This window comes from Oncorhynchus keta, chromosome 8, assembly GCF_023373465.1.
Source record: "Oncorhynchus keta strain PuntledgeMale-10-30-2019 chromosome 8, Oket_V2, whole genome shotgun sequence".
NCBI lineage: Eukaryota > Metazoa > Chordata > Actinopteri > Salmoniformes > Salmonidae > Oncorhynchus > Oncorhynchus keta.
This window is the reverse complement of record NC_068428.1, coordinates 6730853-6748965: the sequence shown is the minus strand read 5'-3', so window position 1 is coordinate 6748965 and position 18113 is coordinate 6730853. Positions and strand designations below refer to the sequence as shown.

General features: G+C 42.4%; 1 protein-coding gene across 1 annotated transcript; it reads left to right on the top strand.

The window, feature by feature from the left end:
* Nucleotides 1-366: 366 nt before the first annotated feature.
* Nucleotides 367-17625, top strand: LOC118386754 (translocating chain-associated membrane protein 2-like). Its single transcript, XM_035774532.2, has 11 exons — nt 367-589; nt 2750-2813; nt 3093-3202; nt 4337-4453; nt 4566-4624; nt 5081-5165; nt 12448-12518; nt 13822-13926; nt 16019-16162; nt 16252-16409; nt 16586-17625. The coding sequence occupies exons 1-11, from the start codon at nt 470-472 to the stop codon at nt 16660-16662; spliced, it is 1110 nt and encodes a 369-aa protein (XP_035630425.1). The 5' UTR covers nt 367-469; the 3' UTR covers nt 16663-17625.
* The last annotated feature ends 488 nt before the right edge of the window (nt 17626-18113 follow it).

The following is an 18113-nucleotide window of genomic DNA, read 5'->3' as shown; positions in this document are numbered from 1 at the left end:
AAAAATGTCTTGTAATTTTTCAACTTTCATTTAATTCAATATACACAAATTAATGTATGAATTATAATTTTATATCTACAGTAAGAGCAAATTAGTTATGGTATGCATTACATAGAAATGCATAGGTAATATGGGGTAACTTTTGTGTCCTTATCTGTCCTATGAAAAGAGGCGGGTGACTTAAACAAGCTCGATCATCGAACTATTTTTACATTCAAATCTCTTCAGACATGTTGTTTTTGTTGTAAATAAGAAAATGCTTTGAATGTTCTGCAGCATTCTGTAATTCTGAAGTTGCGAGAAAGGAAGGAATTTCACTCAGCCTTACCTTTAATGAGGAATTCTCAAAACGTCCCCTTTTAGAGTTTGCACATGCGCAGAGCAAGGAGAAAGTTAACTCCTGAACTTCGCAGTCAGTTTTTTTTTTGTTGGATAAAGTAAAAAGTCGGGAAAAAGCCATTCTGCTGAAATGGCATTCCGGAGGAGAAACAAGAGTTATCCCTTCTTCAGCCAGGAATTCTTAATACAGAATCATGCTGATATCGTCTTTAGTTTGGTCATTTTCATTCTGATTGGATTGATGTTTGAGGTGAGATGAATTCTGATTCCAATTTTCCCTCGTCTACCTCAGCTGTTTTTTGTTGGAAGGTCCACTACAGATTCAACCACGATATATTCCAATGGCATGTAGTTGAACGTCATGTAATATCTTTCATCTGTTTCATGTGAAAGCAGTTGCAACTAACTTTGACTGCCGCTGTTGGCTACACTGTTAATCATTGTGTTATGCCGATATGGCGGTGGTTGGTAGATACAATGTTGCAGTTTTTGTTAACACAATAGCGTTGGCTACCTAGGGTTGCAAAGTCACAATTTATCGTGGTTTGATCACGGTTTATGTGCAAGTTGACAGCGGTGAAGTGGAAGTGAAAGACGGGACATTTTTTTTACAGCATAACTTCCTATCATTTCCTTCATCTCGACATCGCTCTGTTTCTAGGCTACAGTAGTTCATCTAAAGTAGCTCATTTTGTCAGCTGCAACGGAACTCGTTCAGTCTGAAATGTAGAAGTTTTTGCATAGCCTACGAGTAAACCAACTTAAAGTGTGTTTGGTAAGAATTGAAAATGTAAGAGTATGGCACTTTTTTCATTGACGTGAAACTTGAACAAACTAGTTCGGTGTATTTGGAAGGAAGGCTCATTTTAAGGCACAACTAATTGCCATAAACGAGTAACGTTACATGTTCAGTGCCCCTTGGTTCCCGTTGACAAAGCTGTTCGACGAAGGAAGCCCGTTGCACCAATTTGATCGCGTTAACTGCCACGTCTCAATGTTTGAGCGCTGCTGCAGCGGGTTGTGTTGCAGTGAAGGAGTGGACGTGTTTGTTTTTCCGTACACTGGCCGTGACACGAATTGCGTTCTACTTGCGCCCGACCTGTCATCTTAATTCAATTACAAATGTTAGATTGGCGTTGTACCCCTTCGATTTGGGTAGATAATTTAATGCCTCGACAAAAAAAATGGTCGTCATAGGCCGGTTGATGAATTCGCACGTAAAGAAACCCTTGCTGTAGTCTAATCTGTCATAAACAACCTAGTCTACGGTTGGTTTGGCTAAATCGTTTGCATTGCTGTGACTGTTTCAGGTATCAATCCGGTATTCTCAGTTCCTTCGCGCTGTTGGCCTTGGTGTGTAGGCTACATATAGACTATGGAGGGGGTTTCCTTGAGCTTTCACGTCTCGGAAAGTCACTGTGGTAACAGTTGACTCAGACCCATGCAAACTAGAACTCGGTGGGGTTTAGTTTTGACACCAGGTGGCCCTGGCGCGCGTGGAATGTTGTCAACCTGTGAGTGCGCTCGAGTTTACCGTAAAATAAACGGCGTATCCCTTCGTCCTGGCGAGACGACTCGTTTTTTATATGTATAAACACAGCACCGCCCCCCTCGGAATTCACTTTAGAAGAACATCGTAAAATTACCGCCCCAAACGTGTGAGGTGTTTGAGAGAGCTTTCCTTTCCTAAAGTATCTGTGGACTACAGTAACTACTCGCCCTCTGCCATTGAGGGTTATTGTAACAGTACCACGCCCATTAGCGTTAGATCTCTACGTGCCTTGCCCACGACGCTCTGCGTCACTACTTGCACGCTAGCCAGCTAGGACATGCTAGGTAGCTAGTACACGCGAACTATACCGAACAAAAATATAACCGCAACTATTAACGATTTTACAGTACATTTACGGAAATCATTCAGTCGAAATGAATGAATTAGTCCTTAATCTATGGATTTCACATGGGTGGGCGGGGGAGGGCATTGGCCCACCCACTTGGGAGTTAGGCCCAGCCAATCAGAATGAGTTTTTCCCCACTGACATGGTTACACGTGTAACAGTTGTGAGGCCGGTTGGACATACTGCCAAATTCTCTAAAGCAACATTGGAGGTGGCCTATGGTAGAGCAGTTAACAAAATCCTCGTGCAACAGCTCTGGTGGACATTCCTGCAGTCAGCATGCCAATTGTGTCAATCGACATGACGCTGTATGGAAACAGTCTGTAAAAAGACAGCCATACGCACACAAATGTCCATTAACAGAAATGTATCCACTCCGTATTTGTCTGTCTACTTGCTTTCGTAAACAAGAAAGTCATTCATAGGCAAGTCGCTCAGCAGTTTCATAAAACATTAGATATCTAATCTCAGCATATATTTAACCTAAATGTGGTTATGCTTCTCTTTTCTAGGCAACAGCAAAAACTGCAATACTGTTCATTCAACCCCAGTACAACATCAGCACCCAGTCACCAGGTTTGTGCCACAACCCCTATTCAACACTACCACATCAGCTATGAGTCTATACCCTGTATAGTACACTACTTTGATCAGGGCCCAATGGGCTCTGGTCAAAAGTAGTGCGCTATGTAGGGAATAGGTTGCCATTTGGGATACATCCATAGCCTGTTTATCAGAGTAGGCTTATCTGCCATTTCTGTCATACCTGTCGTCATCGGTGCATTCTTCGCTGTAGCCTGCTTTGTGTGTACCTTGTCACTCATTATGCCTACCTGCCCTCCACTGTCTGTCCAGAGGGAGAGGTGACGTTGTACCAGTATGGCTGGCGGGACTGGGCCACCATCCTCTTCTATTTCTTCATCACCATCATCCTCCACGCTGTGGTGCAGGAGTACATCCTGGATGTGAGTAATACCAAGCCTCACTGCATTGTGGGTATTTGTGTTCTAAATGCAACATCCAGAAACTCTGGCATCTTAACTGTCTGTAATTTCAATCCAATAGATGCCAAAATCTTGTAGACTGGAGGCAATAGGGCTAGGTGGGGTGGCCCGCCTTGTCGATACAATGGTAGATAGGGGAACACTGATGGGTAAAATGGAGATTAAAGCCTGGAACAATGGAGACTGACTGATCTGAGTAGAAGTTGCCCTTGTATGCACAGAGCTAGGATCAGCCAAATGTAGCATGAACCATTTAAATTGGAAATGCAAAACAGACCTTAGATCAAGGTTGTTGGGCCTACTGCACACATACTCATTATGAGGTCACAAGGTCAAATGGGGTTGTCTTTATGTCTCCTCTCCTATACAAAACCTCCAGAATACAGGGATGTAGCCTGGGGCCGTTTTTCACAAAGCATTTCCGAGTAGGAGTGCTTTGTGGTTAGGGGCCCTGGTGCTAGATCTGTTTGTGCTGTCTTGCCAACTCTTATGGTCACTGCAATGCTAAACATAAGAGTTGGTAAGACTGTACAAAAAGATATGGGACCCTGGCTAACAGGAAAAGGATTGTAATATTATTTCACACTCTATCATCAACTGTGTTCTACAATGGGTTAACACGGGTGTCAAACCTGTGGTTTAAGACATTTATTTTATGAATAAATCCAAATCTAAACTCTGAAAGAATGGACCTACATTCATACAGTTTCTTGACTATTCAGCTCGCTAACAATCACCGATATGAAAGTAAGACAATCAGGGAGCATAAAACAATCCCCAAAATATGGCTAGAGGACGTTTTTCCCCCCCAACTTTGACAGCGAGGAAATATAACACACTTTCAATGCGGCCCCCTGAAGTTCGTTGAAGACCGACTGTGTCCCCCTGACCCCCCTGGGGTAACACTTGTACGTCTCTGCTCAAAGTGCGTCAGAGTGGTTAAAGATGGCACTTTGCATCTTCTGTTTCTGTACACTTCCTTGTGTATCATTATGACAATGTTTCTATGGAACCAGGAAATGAACCCCATTTTGACACAACCCCACGATATCTGGAACCTATTTGTAATCAAATGCTTTTTTGTTCTGTTTTCAGAAAGTGAATAGGCGTCTCCATCTCTCAAAAAGCAAGAACACCAAGTTTAATGAGTCAGGCCAGCTGTGTGTGTTTCATCTGGTGTCTAGCGTGTGGAGTTTCTACATACTCATAACAGTAAGACACACACACACACACACACACACACACACACACACACACACACACACCAAAGTGTCGCGTAAAGTCAAATCATCATGAAGACTTCCACTAAAGTCTCCCTTTTCAGGAAGGATACCTGTTTCACCCTAGCAGCCTTTGGGAGAACTACCCACATGTCCATCTCAGGTATGATGACTCGGCACTATTACAGGGGTATTTTGTTCCTGTCTGTGTCTCAAATGGCACCTTATTCCCTGTGTAGTGCACTACTCTCAACCAGGATCTGTAGGGCGCAGACACGAACAAGATGTCTTGTGATAACCATAACAATTAGTAAAATGACAATGTAACTTATAGTTTATCTTCCAGTACAGTAAACATGTAAGATTGTATTCTTCTCAGGTGTAACTATTAGTAGGCCTCTCATGATGGGTTAAACAACCCTTCTCTACGCTGAACCGGGTATGTTACTGCAGGGCTGGAACAAAAGCCCACACACCCAATAGCTCTCCAGGACCAGAGTTGTCAGGAGAACCCTGCTCTGCATCATATCCTTAAACAACCTGTGTGTGTGTGTGTGTGTGTGTGTGTGTGTGTGTGTGTGTGTGTGTGTGTGTGTGTGTGTGTGTGTCCGCACTGCAGGTTTCAGGTGAAGTTCTTCTACCTCACTCAGCTGGCCTACTGGCTTCACGCCCTTCCTGAGCTCTACTTCCAGAAAGTACGCAAGGTCAGTGCTGAGGCTGTGAGAAAAGTGAAAATGAATTAAATCTTCCTTTAGTCTGAATAAGGAATTCTGTCACATCATATTCCTCATAAAAAGCATTTTCCACCCAAATGTAAAGGCCTTTTCACCATTCTAAAGGCACCGGAGCTATCTTCTTTGCGGACCCAGCCTTGCCAGCTGAATTTAAGAATCCACCACTTATTGTTAATAGGAGAGGTTGCAATAATTGGTCCATGCCGACTGCCAGCCACAAAAGAAAATCAGCCAGGCACTTTTACACCCTCTTATAGATGCAGAGGTTGCGCACAGTGTAATGATATGATGATGTGTGAATATTTCTGCCACCCACATACAGGAAAACGGTTCCAAATAATTTACATTATTACGTGCTCCACCACCCATGTTATCTACATTATTACATGTCCACGTTGGCTGTGCTATGTTGGTAAAACCTCAACTCCAACCCCATTCGATGTGTGGAATGGATGTGGGTGGGGCTAGGTCTACATAAGGGTGCAAAAAGAAAAGTTAACTCTCAAAAGCTCTGATGAAGGCCGTGGGGCAGATACGTAAGGTTTATTAAAGAGCAGTGTGCAGGTTTCTTTTTTTCCTCAAGTGCTTTTTTTTACCCGAAATCACATATTACTTCCTCACCTTGAAAGTTTCCTTGTCCATAGACTGCTTTGAAGGTAAGGCAACAAATATGTGAATGTGTCATTTGAGCGAACTATCCTTTTAATACAACATTAGTTTGCGCCCACACAACCTCATTCTGGGCATTAACATTCCCGTTGACAGAGAACGAGATGCAGACGCTCTTCATGAATTGAGAGTAGGATGATGTAACCAAGTTGCATTCCATAAGAACCAAACGGAAGCAAGCCGGCAGAAACGGGGAGGGACCTACCCGAACTTGTCCAATTAGAAACGCATGTTTTAGTTTTTCCATTGCAAGACGCTTTGCTACCGTGCACAAAGCAGTGGTTCCCCCTCAAAAAAAAAAAGATTTGTTGGGGGAATAGATCAGCTGTTATATGGTAGATTGTGGCTTCCATCAATGTAATTGTTTGCATCACCCAATCCCCCATAAAAAAATAATATTTGATTTAACCTTTATTCAAATAGACAAGTCGATTTTAACAAATTCTTATTTAAAATGATGGCCTACCCCGGCCAATCCCTAACCTGGGGACTCCCAATCACGGCCGGTTGTGATACAGCCTGGAATTTTTAGTCCCATCCTTCAGCTCCACTCAACCCCTCCCATCTACAGTGCATTTGGAAGGTATTCAGACTAGAGGTCAACCGATTATGATGTTTCAACACAGATACCGATTATTGGAGGACCAAAAAAAAGCCGCTACTGATTAATCGGCCGATTTTAAAAGAAAAAGAAAAAAAAAAAAAATAAAAAAATATATATATATATATATATATATATATATATATATATATATATATATATATATATAAAAATGATGTATTTGTAATAATGACAATTGCAACAATACTGAATTAACACTTATTTTAACTTAATAAAATACATAAATCAATTTAGCCTCAAGTAGATAAGGAAACATGTTCAAATTATGCAAAAACAGTGTTGGAGAAGAACGTAAAAGTGCAATATGTGCTTTGTAAGAAAGTTTATCATTTAAGTTCCTTGCTCAGAACATGAGAACATATGAAAGCTGGTGGTTCCTTTTAACATGAGTCTTCAATATTCCCAGGTAAGAAGTGTTAAGCTGTAGTTATTAGAGGACTATTTCCCTCTATACCATTTGTATTTCATTAACCTTTGACTATTGGATGTTCTTATAGGCACTTTAGTATTGCCAGTGTAACGGTATAGCCTCCGTCCCTCTCCTCGCTCCTCCCTGGGCTCGAACCAGCAACACAACGACAACAGCCACCACATCGAAGCAGCATTACCCATGCAGAGCAAGGGGAACAACCACTCCAAGGTTCAGAGCGAGTTAATTTTGAGACGCTGTTAGCGCGCGCTAACTAGCCAGCCATTTCACTTCGGTCACACCAGCCTCATCTCGGGAGTTGATAGGTTTGAAGTCATAAACAGCTCAATGCTTGACGCACAACGAAGAGCTGCTGGCAAAACGCACGAAAGTGCTGTTTGAATGAATGTTTACACGCCTGCTTCTGCCTACCACCGCTCAGTCAGATACTTAGGTACTTGTATGCTTGCATGCTGAGTCAGATTATATGCAACACAGGACACGCTAGATAATATCTAGTAATATCATCAACCATGTGTAGATAACTAGTAATTATGATTGATTGTTTTTTATAAGATAAGTTTAATGCTAGCTAGCAACATACCTTGGTTTACTGCATTCGCGTAACAGGCAGTCTCCTTGTGGAGTGATAAGAGAGAGAGGCAGGTCGTTATTGCGTTGGATTAGTTAACTGTAAAATTGCAAGATTGAATCCCCCGAGCTGACAAGGTGAAAATCTGTCTTTCTGCCCCTAACGAGGCAGTAAACCCACCGTTCCTAGGCCGTCATTGTAAATAAGAATGTGTTCTTAACTGACTTGCCTTAAATAAAGATTAAACAAAGGTGTAAAAATAAAAAATAAAAATGGCACCCAAAAACTACCAATTTCCGATTGTTATGAAAACTTTAAATCTGCCCGAATTAATCGGTTGACCTCTAATTCAGGCCCTTTTAGTTTTCCCACATTTTGTTACGTTACAGCCTTATTTAAAAATGGATTGTTATTTCCCTCATTAATCTACACAATACCCCATAATGATAAAGCAAAAACAGTTTTTTAGACAATTTTGTTTGTTGCTAAAATATCACAATGACAAGTAAAATCAGATCCTTTACTCAGTATTTTGTTGAAGCACCTTTGGCAGTGATTACAGCCATGAGTATTTTGGGGATGACGCTACAAGCTTGGCACATCTGTATTTGGGGAGTTTCTTCCATTCTTCCCTGCAGATCCACTCAAGCTTTGTTAGGTTGGACGGGGAGCGTCGCTGCACAGCTGTTTTCAGGTCTCCAGAGATGTTTGATCGGGTTCAAGTCCGGGCTCTGGCTGGGCCACTCAAGGACATTCAGAGACTTGTCCCAAAGGCTGTCCTGCGTTGTATTGGCTGTGTGGTTAGAATTGTTGTCCTGTTGGAAGGTGAACCTTCGTCCCAGTCTGAGGTCCTGAGTGCTCTGAAGCAGGTTTTCATTAAGGATCTCTCTGTACTTTGCTCAGTTCTTCTTTCCCTCGATCCTGACTAGTCTCCCTGTCCCTGCCACTGAAAAATATCCCCACAGCGTGATGCTGCCACCCCCATGCTTCACTGTAGGGATGGTGCCAGGTTTCTTACAGATGTGACGCTTGGCATTTAGGCCAAAGAGTTCAATCTTGGTTGCATCAGACCACATCATCTTGTTTCTCATAGTGTGAGAGTCCTTTAGGTGGCGTTTGGCAAACTCCAAGCGGGCTGTCATGTGCCTTTTTAATTGAAGAGTGGCTTCCATCTGGCCACTACCAAAAAGGCCTGATTGGTGGAGTGTTGCAGAGATGGGAGAACCTTCCAGAAGGAAAACCATCGCTGGTTCTCTGTCACTGACCATCAGGTTCTTTGTCACCTCCCTGACCAAGGCCCTTCTCCCCCGATTGCTTAGTTTGGCCGTGAGGCCAGCTCTCGGTGGTTCCAAACTTCTCCCATTTCAGAATGATGGAGGACACTGTGTTCTTGGGGACCGTCAATGCTGCATAAATGTTTTGGTACCCTTCCCCAGATCTGTTCCTCGACACAATCCTGTCTTGGAGCTCTATGGACAATTACTTCAATATCATGGTTTGGTTTTTGCTCTGACATGCACTGTCAATTGTGGGACCTTATATAGACAGGTGTGTGCCTTTCCAAATCACGTCCAGTCTTTTGAATTTACCACAGGTGGACTCCAATCAAGTTGTAGAAACATCTCAAGGATGATCAATGGAAACAGGATGCATCTGAGCTCAATTTTGAGTCTCATAGCAAAGGGTCCGAATACTTATCTCAGTTTTTTATTTGTAATACATTTGATAAAAAATAAAAACTGTTCACTTCGTCATTTATGGGTTATTGTGTGTAGATTGAGGACATTTTTGATTTAGTCCATTTTAGAATAAGGCTGTAACGTAACAAAATGTGGGAAAAGGGAAGAGGTCTGAATAATTTCCGAACCTTCCTATTCTCATTGTTTCTAAAGATTGTAAATTAAAGACACACATTTTTGCCAAGAGTATTATAGGATTGATTTAGATTTTATGAATTGTCAAGTCGCCCAGCAGTGCTGTTTGCAGAGTTAACTCCAGGTAAATGTTGCAATTCTTAAACCATTCCTAACAAAACAAATGATCTAATGATTCTGTCTCTTTGCAGCAATTTCTGCAGAGCGGGGTTGGTTGTATCCCCTATATACAGCACCAGTCAAAAGTTTGTACACACCTACTAATTCAAGGGTTTTTCTTTATTTTACTATTTGCAGTGAAGACATCAAAACTATGAAATAACACAAATGGAATCATGAAGTAACCAAAAAAGTGTTAAATAAATCAAAATATTGAAGAATCTCAAATACAAAAAGTAGCCACCCTTTACCTTGACAGTTTTTTCACTCTTGGCATTCTCTCAACCAGCTTCATTAGTCCATATTATGACAAGAACAGTCACAAAAACCATCAAACTGGCTCTTATGAGGACCGCCACAGGAAAGGAAGACCCAGAGTTATCAGCCTCAGAAATTGCAGCCCAAATAAATGCTTCAGATTTACATTTACATGTAAGTCATTTAGCAGACGCTCTTATCCAGAGCGACTTGCAAATTGGTGCATTCACCTTATGACATCCAGTGGAACAGCCACTTTACAATAGTGCATCTAAATATTTTAGGGGGGGGGGTGAGAAGGATTACTTATCCTATCCTAATCAAGTAACAGACACATCTCAACATCAACTGTTCAGAGGAGACTGTGTGAATCAGGCCTTCATGGTTGAATTGCTGCAAAGGAACCACTACTAAAAGAAGAAACTTGCTTGGGCCAAGAAACACGAGCAATGGACATTAGACCGGTGGAAATCTGTCCTTTTGGTCTGATGAGTCAAATTTGAGACTTTTGGTTCCAACCGCCGTGTCTTTGTGAGACGCAGAGTAGGTGAATGGATGATCTCCGCATGTGTGGTTCCCACCGTGAAGCATGGAGGAGGGGGTGTGATGGTGTTGCTGTGCTATGCTGGTGACACTGTCTGTGATTTATTTAGAATTCAAGGCACACTTAACCAGCATGGCCAACACAGCATTCTGCAGCGATATGCCATCCCATCTGGTTTATGAACCATAAACAATTAGTGAACATGCACATGTGGAACGGTCGTGAAGACACTAACTTCTTACAGACGGTAGGCAATTAAGGTCACAGTTATGAAAACTTAGGACACTAAAGAGGCCTTTCTACTGACTCTGAAAAACACCAAAAGAATGATGCCCCAGGTTCACTGCTCATCTGCGTGAACATGCCTTAGGCATGCTGCAAGGAGGCCTGAGGACTGCAGATGTGGCCAGGGCAATAAATTGCAATGTCCTTACTGTGAGATGCCTAAGACAGTGCTACAGGACGGACAGCTGATCGTTCTTGCAGTGGTAGACCATGTGTAATAACACCTGCTCAGGATCGGTACATCCGAACATCACACCTGTGGGACAGGTACAGGATGGCAACAACAACTGCCCTGAGTTACACCAGGAACACACAATCCCTCCATCAGTGCTCAGACTGTCCTCAATAGGCTGAGAGAGGCTGGACTGAGGGATTGTAGGCCTGTTTTAAGGCAGGTCCTCACCAGACATCACCGGCAACAACGTCGCCTATGGGCACAAACCCACCGTTGCTGGACCAGACAGGACTGGCAAAAAGTGCTCTTCACTGACGAGTCGAGGTATCGTCTCACCAGGGGTGATGGTCGGATTCTCGTTTGTCGTCTGAGGAATGTTACACCAAGGCCTATACTCTGGAGCGGGATCGATTTGGAGGTGGAGAGTCCATGGTCTGGGGCGGTGTCACAGCATCATCGGACTGAACTTGTCATTGCAGGCAATCACAACGCTCTGAGTTACAGGGAAGACATCCTCCTCCCTCATGTGGTACCCTTCCTGCAGGCTCAGCCTGACATGACCCACCAGCATGACAATGCCACGAGCCATACTGCTCGTTCTGTGCGTGATTTCCTGCAAAACAGAAATGTCAGTGTTCTGCCATGGCCAGCGAAGATCTCAAATCTCAATCCCATTGAGCATGCCTGGGACCTGTTGGATCGTTGGGCTAAGGCCATTTCCCCCCCAGAAATGTCTGGGAAACTTGCAGGTGCCTTGGTGGAAGAGTGGGGTAACATCTCACAGCAAGAACTGGCAAATCTGGTGCAGTCCATGAGGAGGAGATGCACTGCAGTACTTAGTATCTGGTGTGGCCACCAGCTGCATTGACTTACTTTTGAACCCCCCTTTGTTCAGGGACACATTATTCCATTTCTGTTAGTCACATGTCCGTGGACCTTGTTCAGTTTATGTCTCAGTCGTTGACACTTGTTATGTTCATACAAATGTTTACACATGTTAAGTTTGCTGAAAATAAATGCAGTTGACAGTGAGAGGACGTATCTTTTTTTGCTGAGTTTATTTATTTCCTTTATTACCCTACCTCCCCTCCCCCTATTGGAGCAAACTAGTGAACAACAACAACATTTAGGCCTGTATTTCCAGCTTGTACATGCTATATACATTTTATGGACAGTTTATTTTACAATAGTTTTATTTTGTTTTTAACTCGTCCTTCCTCAACCTCTCCCATATATTTATGATGCCCATCCAGTTTGATTTCTATTTTTCATATCTTTCAAACTGTAGTCTTTCAAAAAAGTTCCTAACCTATATATGTTTTACGGGCATAGTATGTTTTACATTAGTTGTTATTTGTCCCAACCTTCAGCTCCATTCAACCCCTACCATCTATCTCTTTATACCATTCTATTTGCCATATCTTTTTCAACTGTGATGTGATGTTTCACAAAAGCTCTGAACCTTTCCATTCTCAATCTCCTTCACGGTTCTGAATCTGTTTCATGTCATTTTTGTTGTATTCTGGTGTTCTGTTCCCTGAATCGGTTCCAACCCCTGGCCATTACCACTAAATACAGAATTTTAAATCCCATCAAGTTGTGCCATGGTTCCAAAAAGGTTGGGAACCCACTCCTGATGTGACTGCTCTGTGTTGTTGTCCTCAGGAAGAGATCCCTCGCCAGCTGCAGTACATCTGTCTCTACCTACTGCACGTCTCTGCAGCATACCTGCTCAAGTAAGCACATGTACAAGCTACAGTTGGGATGGGACAAATGTTCTTAATGTTTAAAACTGCCACTTTTTACATTTTTTAAAATGTTTTTTTATTGTTCCTGCATGGCATCTTGTAGTCTGGTTCTAGACATGCCGTTGACAATGGCTGCATATCGGTTAGCGTTTCTTTTAAAACCTTAACAATTTAATTTAAACGTGACATCCCTAATAGAAGCAGGTGCACATAAGCTCCTAATATTAACACAAATGCATAAATAATCGCATGAGCACCCAAAACGAAGAAGCATAGATAAGCCTTCTGAATTTATTCACTTCCCTTAATGTTTTTCACATTTTGTTGTTCGAGCCTGAATTTAAATTGAGGTTTTGTGTCACTGGTATACATACAATACCCCATAATGTCAAAGTGTTATGTTATGTTTTTCACAACTTCTACAAATTCATTTAATAATGAAAAGCTGAAGTGTCTTGAGTCGATAAGTATTCAACTCCTTTGTTATGACAAGCCTAAATAAGTTCAGGAGTAAAAATGTGCTTAACAAGTCACACGTTGCATGGACTCACTCTGTGTGTGCAACATGTGTTTTTACATTCATTTTGAATGACTGCCTCATCTCTGTACCCCACACATACAATCAGTAAGTTCCCTCAGTCGAGCAGTGAATTTCAAACACCGATTCAACCACAAAGACCAGGGAGGTTATCAATGCCTCGCAAAGAAGGGCATCTATTGGTAGATGGGTCAACAGGCATTGTAATATTGTGACATTGTAATATCCCTTTTGAGCCTGGTGAAGTTATTAATTACACTTTGGATGGTGTATCAATATGTCCAGTAACTACAAAGATGCAGGGATTTCACTGAGGTCAATGGTGACTTTAAAACAGTTACACAGTTTTCTCCTATCACATCCATTACACTGAGGATGGCTCAACAACATTGTCGTTACTCCACAATACAAACAATGGAGTTGTTGTATTGTGCTTAAGGACTAAGTAACACATGCATAACATGCATAACCTATACATGGTGTTGCTTACCAAGATGACATTGAATGTCCCTGAGTGGTCTAGTTAGTTTTGACTTAAATCAGCTAGAACATCTTTGTCAAGACAACACAATGTAGAATAAGTCAAGGGGTATGAACTTTCTGACGGCACTTTACATTAGCATATATAAACACCTATACCTTAATTAAGAGCACCTGAGTTGCCATATTCATATTTACTCCAAATGTGTACTTGCATAAGGACTGCATAACCATGTCCTTCTCCCTCACCACCCCCTCTCTCCCCTCCCTCAGTTTGAGTCGTGTGGGCCTGGTGCTCCTCTGCCTCCAGTACCTGTCTGAGATGGGCTTCCACATCGCAAGGATGTTCTACTTCACTGATGAGAGCCACCAAAAAATGTGAGTTCATACTTCCAACTCAGTGTCCTTGTGCTTAGTGTCCGTCCTGAGATTGGAACGTTGGGGGGTTTGATCCCTGATTGAGTCATACCGAAGACTGTAAAAATGGTGCCCGATGCCTCTCTACTTGACACTCAGATGGATTTGTGCTAATGACCTGTGATTGACTATCGTCCTGTCCATTATGCTGCTTCACGTTACAGAATAAGAGCGCGCAGGAGCCTATGGCTGCTTACTTTTACTTCCAACTCCAAAACAACATGATGCGGGGTCTACCTTTCAATGAAGTGCTATTCATATTGGAATGTGATATACTGTTGAACTCGGAAGTTGACATACACATGAACCAAATACATTTAAACTCAGTTTTTCACCATTTCTGACATTTAATCCTAGTACAAATTCCCTGTTTTAGGTCAGTTAGGATCACCACTTTATTTTAAGATTGTGAAATGGCAGAATAATAGTAGAGTGATTTATTTTAGCTTTTATTTTGTTCATCACATTTCCAGTGGGTCAGAACTTTACATACACTCAATTAGTATTTTGTAGCATTGCCTTTTAAAATGTTTAACTTGGGTCAAAAGTTTTGGGTAGCCTTGCACAAGCTTCCCACAATAAGTTGGGTACATTTTGTAGGCCTCCTTGCTCTCACACACTTCTCCAGTTCTGCCCACAAATTGTCTATGGGATTTAGGTCAGGGCTTTGTGATGGTCACTCCAATACCTTGACTTTGTTGTCCTTAAGCCATTTTGCCACAACTTTGGAAGTATGCTTGGGGTCATTGTCCATTTGGAAGACCCATTTGCGACCAAGCTTTAACTTCCTGACTGATGTTGTGAGATGTTGCTTCAATATATCCACATCATTTTCTTTCCTCATGACACCATCTATTTTGTGAAGTGCACCAGTCCCTCCTGCAGCAAAGCACCCCCACAACATGATGCTGCCACCCCCGTGCTTCACGGTTGGGATGGTTTTCTTTGGCTTGCAAGCCTCCCCTTTTTTCCTCCAAACATAACGATGGTCATTATGGCCAAACAGTTCTATTTTTGTTTCATCAGACCAGAGGACATTTCTCCAAAAAGTACGATCTTTGTCCCCATGTGCAGTTGCAAACCGTAGTCAGTGGCTTCTTCCTTGCTGAGCGCCCTTTCAGGTTATGTCGATATAGGACTTGTTTTTCTGTGGATACAGATACTTTTGTACCTGTTTCCTCCAGCATCTTCACAGGGTCCTTTGCTGTTGTTCTGGGAATAATTTGCACTTTTCGCACCAAAGTACGTTCATCTCTAGGAGACAGAATGCGTCTCTTTCCTGAGCGGTATGACGGCTGCGTGGTCCCATGGCGTTTATACTTGCGTACTATTGTTTGTACAGATGAACGTGGTACCTTCATGCATTTGGAAATTGCTCCCAAGTATTAACCAGACTTGTGGAGGTCTACAATTTATTTTCGGAGGTTTTGGCTTATTTTCGATTTTCCCATGATGTCAAAGCATAGATACACCTCCAATTGACTCAAATTATGTTAATTAGCCAATCAGAAGCTTCTAAAGCCATGTCATAATTTTCTGGAATTTTCCAAACTGTTTAAAGGCATAGTCATCTTACTGTATGTACACTTCTGACCCACTGGAATTGTGTCTGTAAACAATTGTTGGAAAAATGACTTGTGTGTCATGCACGAAGTAGATGTCCTAACCGACTTGCCAAAACTACAGTTTGTTAACAAGACATTTGTGGAGTGGTTGAAAAACGAGTTTTAATGACTCCAACCTTAGTGTATGTCCACCTCCGACTTCATCTGTATAAACAGCACTTCATTAAAGCTAAACTATGCAATGTGACATCACCAGACACAGTGGGGTGACTTCCTGAAATACTACCTGCCAAGACTCTCACTATTGGCTCTTCCCAAAATCTACATTCTTGGCAAATCTCAATAGTGTTGTTTTCTAAAAATGCTGTGAATCTCCCTGATGTGTATAATGACATCTTATTATACTCTACCTTTTAATGCAATCAATCCTAGCATAATCACAATCCACTTATGTCATGTACTGATGTGTTCGATGTGTGTGTGTCCAGGTTTGACGTGTGGGCGGTGTGCTTTGTGTTCACGCGGATGGTGACCCTTACCCTTATGTTCCTGGCTGTGGGCTTTGGGTTGGCCCGTGCTGAAAACCAGGGACTGGACTGGGACTTGGGCAACTTTAACACTGTGCTGATACGGTAAGAGATTTTTGATGGCTTGAACAGCGTACCTATGTCTAATGTGCACACACACACACACCCTAACCCTCTATCATCCCTCTGTATAGGATGACTGTGCTGTTGCTGGTGTGTCTGATCCAGTCCTGGCTCCTGTGGAAGTTTATCCGTTTCCAGCTGAGGCGGTGGCGAGAGTTCAGACACGAACAAGCCTCTAGGAAGAGGGCCGCTGCCAAGCAAACCCCCCGACCTCTTAAGCGAGACTCCCGTGAGTGTACACACACTTTAGAATGGGTTTATAGCACCTCTTACGCCATTGTTCAAGATCAGTAGGGGATTTCTAACAGTTTTCAAGTTAGAAGATGGTGTATGGTAAGAGTTGCAGCCATTCTATTGCAGCAACAATAACATGTTAATGTGTGTATGCCCTCCTTTCTCTTACAGTTGGCCACCATGAAAATGGCGTGATCAAAGCCGAGAATGGAGCCTCTCCTCGGCCCAAGAAGATCAAGGCCCCCTAATGGCTCTACCCGGAATGGCTGCCCTAACAGTGGCCCTGATTTTTATATGGCTTATCAATCAGAGGAACAGGAAACTGGTCCCACACGGTTCATCCTCTTCCTGTTTTGCGTGTTCCAGAGGTGATGCGGGGCCTGGGTCTGTCGCTATGGACACAACACGGCTTTAAAAATGCTGGATAAAAATCCAAAACCAAACCCCCCCCATGAGCCCTGAACAGACATTTAGTCTCTCTCTCTCTCTACTCTAATATCAGTATTTTTTTATACACCCACACCGCCTGCTATGGCCACTCTGTTCTTGGAGCTCCCTTTGTATACAGAACGATGAATATGTTGTTTGTTTGGCACACTGTATGTGTCATATTGAATGTGATGCCTCATGTGTTAAGTACCATACTGGTGTGGTGTTTGTCCAAATGTCACCGTAGCTGATTTTGAGCTCTGTTTTCGCTGTTGAATGAGCAGGCTTCGCTTTTTGTTTTTAACATTGGTCATATTCATTAGGCACCAAATGGAATGAAACATTGAGGCACTATCTGGACTTGTCCAATAAGAAACGCACATTTTCGGGTTTCCGTTGATAAATGTTTTAATGTTTCGGGCCCTAATAAATAAGACCCTGGTAATGTGGTGCAGGAAGGATGTTGATGATACTACGGTGGCCCTAGAGGAACATACAAATGTGCTGGCTTTGATGCTACCCAGTCAGTGATGGGTAGTGTGTAGAATGGGCGGGACAAGGTTGATATTGGACCAATCATGGGGCTCTGGTTACTCCTTTGCCCTTTCTTCTTGGTCATGGTCGGTGTTACTCGGACCGCGTTGTGCTCATGCTGTGGTCACTTGACACAAACCATGCCCATCCCGATGACCATGTATGTTGGATAATACCGCATGCCATTCCCATTGTTTTTGTTAAAGAGGTATCTATTATTACTTAATTAAATAATGCATTTTTCTCAATTGTGATGGTCTGGACTGTTATTTTGTTTTTTACATTAATTGAATCTTTCAACCATAAAACTGATGTGTGGTACACTACACACTAACATGTTAAAATAACTGATAACTTGCAATTGCCATGATGCAAATCTGTTTTGTGTGGCTGTCAAATCCTTGCAACCTCCTTCCTTGCTTCCTCAAAGTGTCTGATAGCTCATTGGAGGGGGAGCTGGACAGGTGAGGGACAGTTCATGTTTTTTTTACCTTAATTTACTTCATGTGGTTAGTGATTCATTATCTTCAGAAATGACTTTGTCAAAGCAACAAGGGTGTACTTACCTTGGTTCATAGTCTGAGGGCAGGTAGTAAGGATGTTCTGTTATGGAGAAAATGTGTAGGGGACTAATATGTTTTATGACATCAAGAAGAGGGTTCCACTCTGATGTCATCTGAAGAAAGAAGGGAGAGGAATAAGTATACTGTTGGAGGAGTCTGCTTTATATGCATGC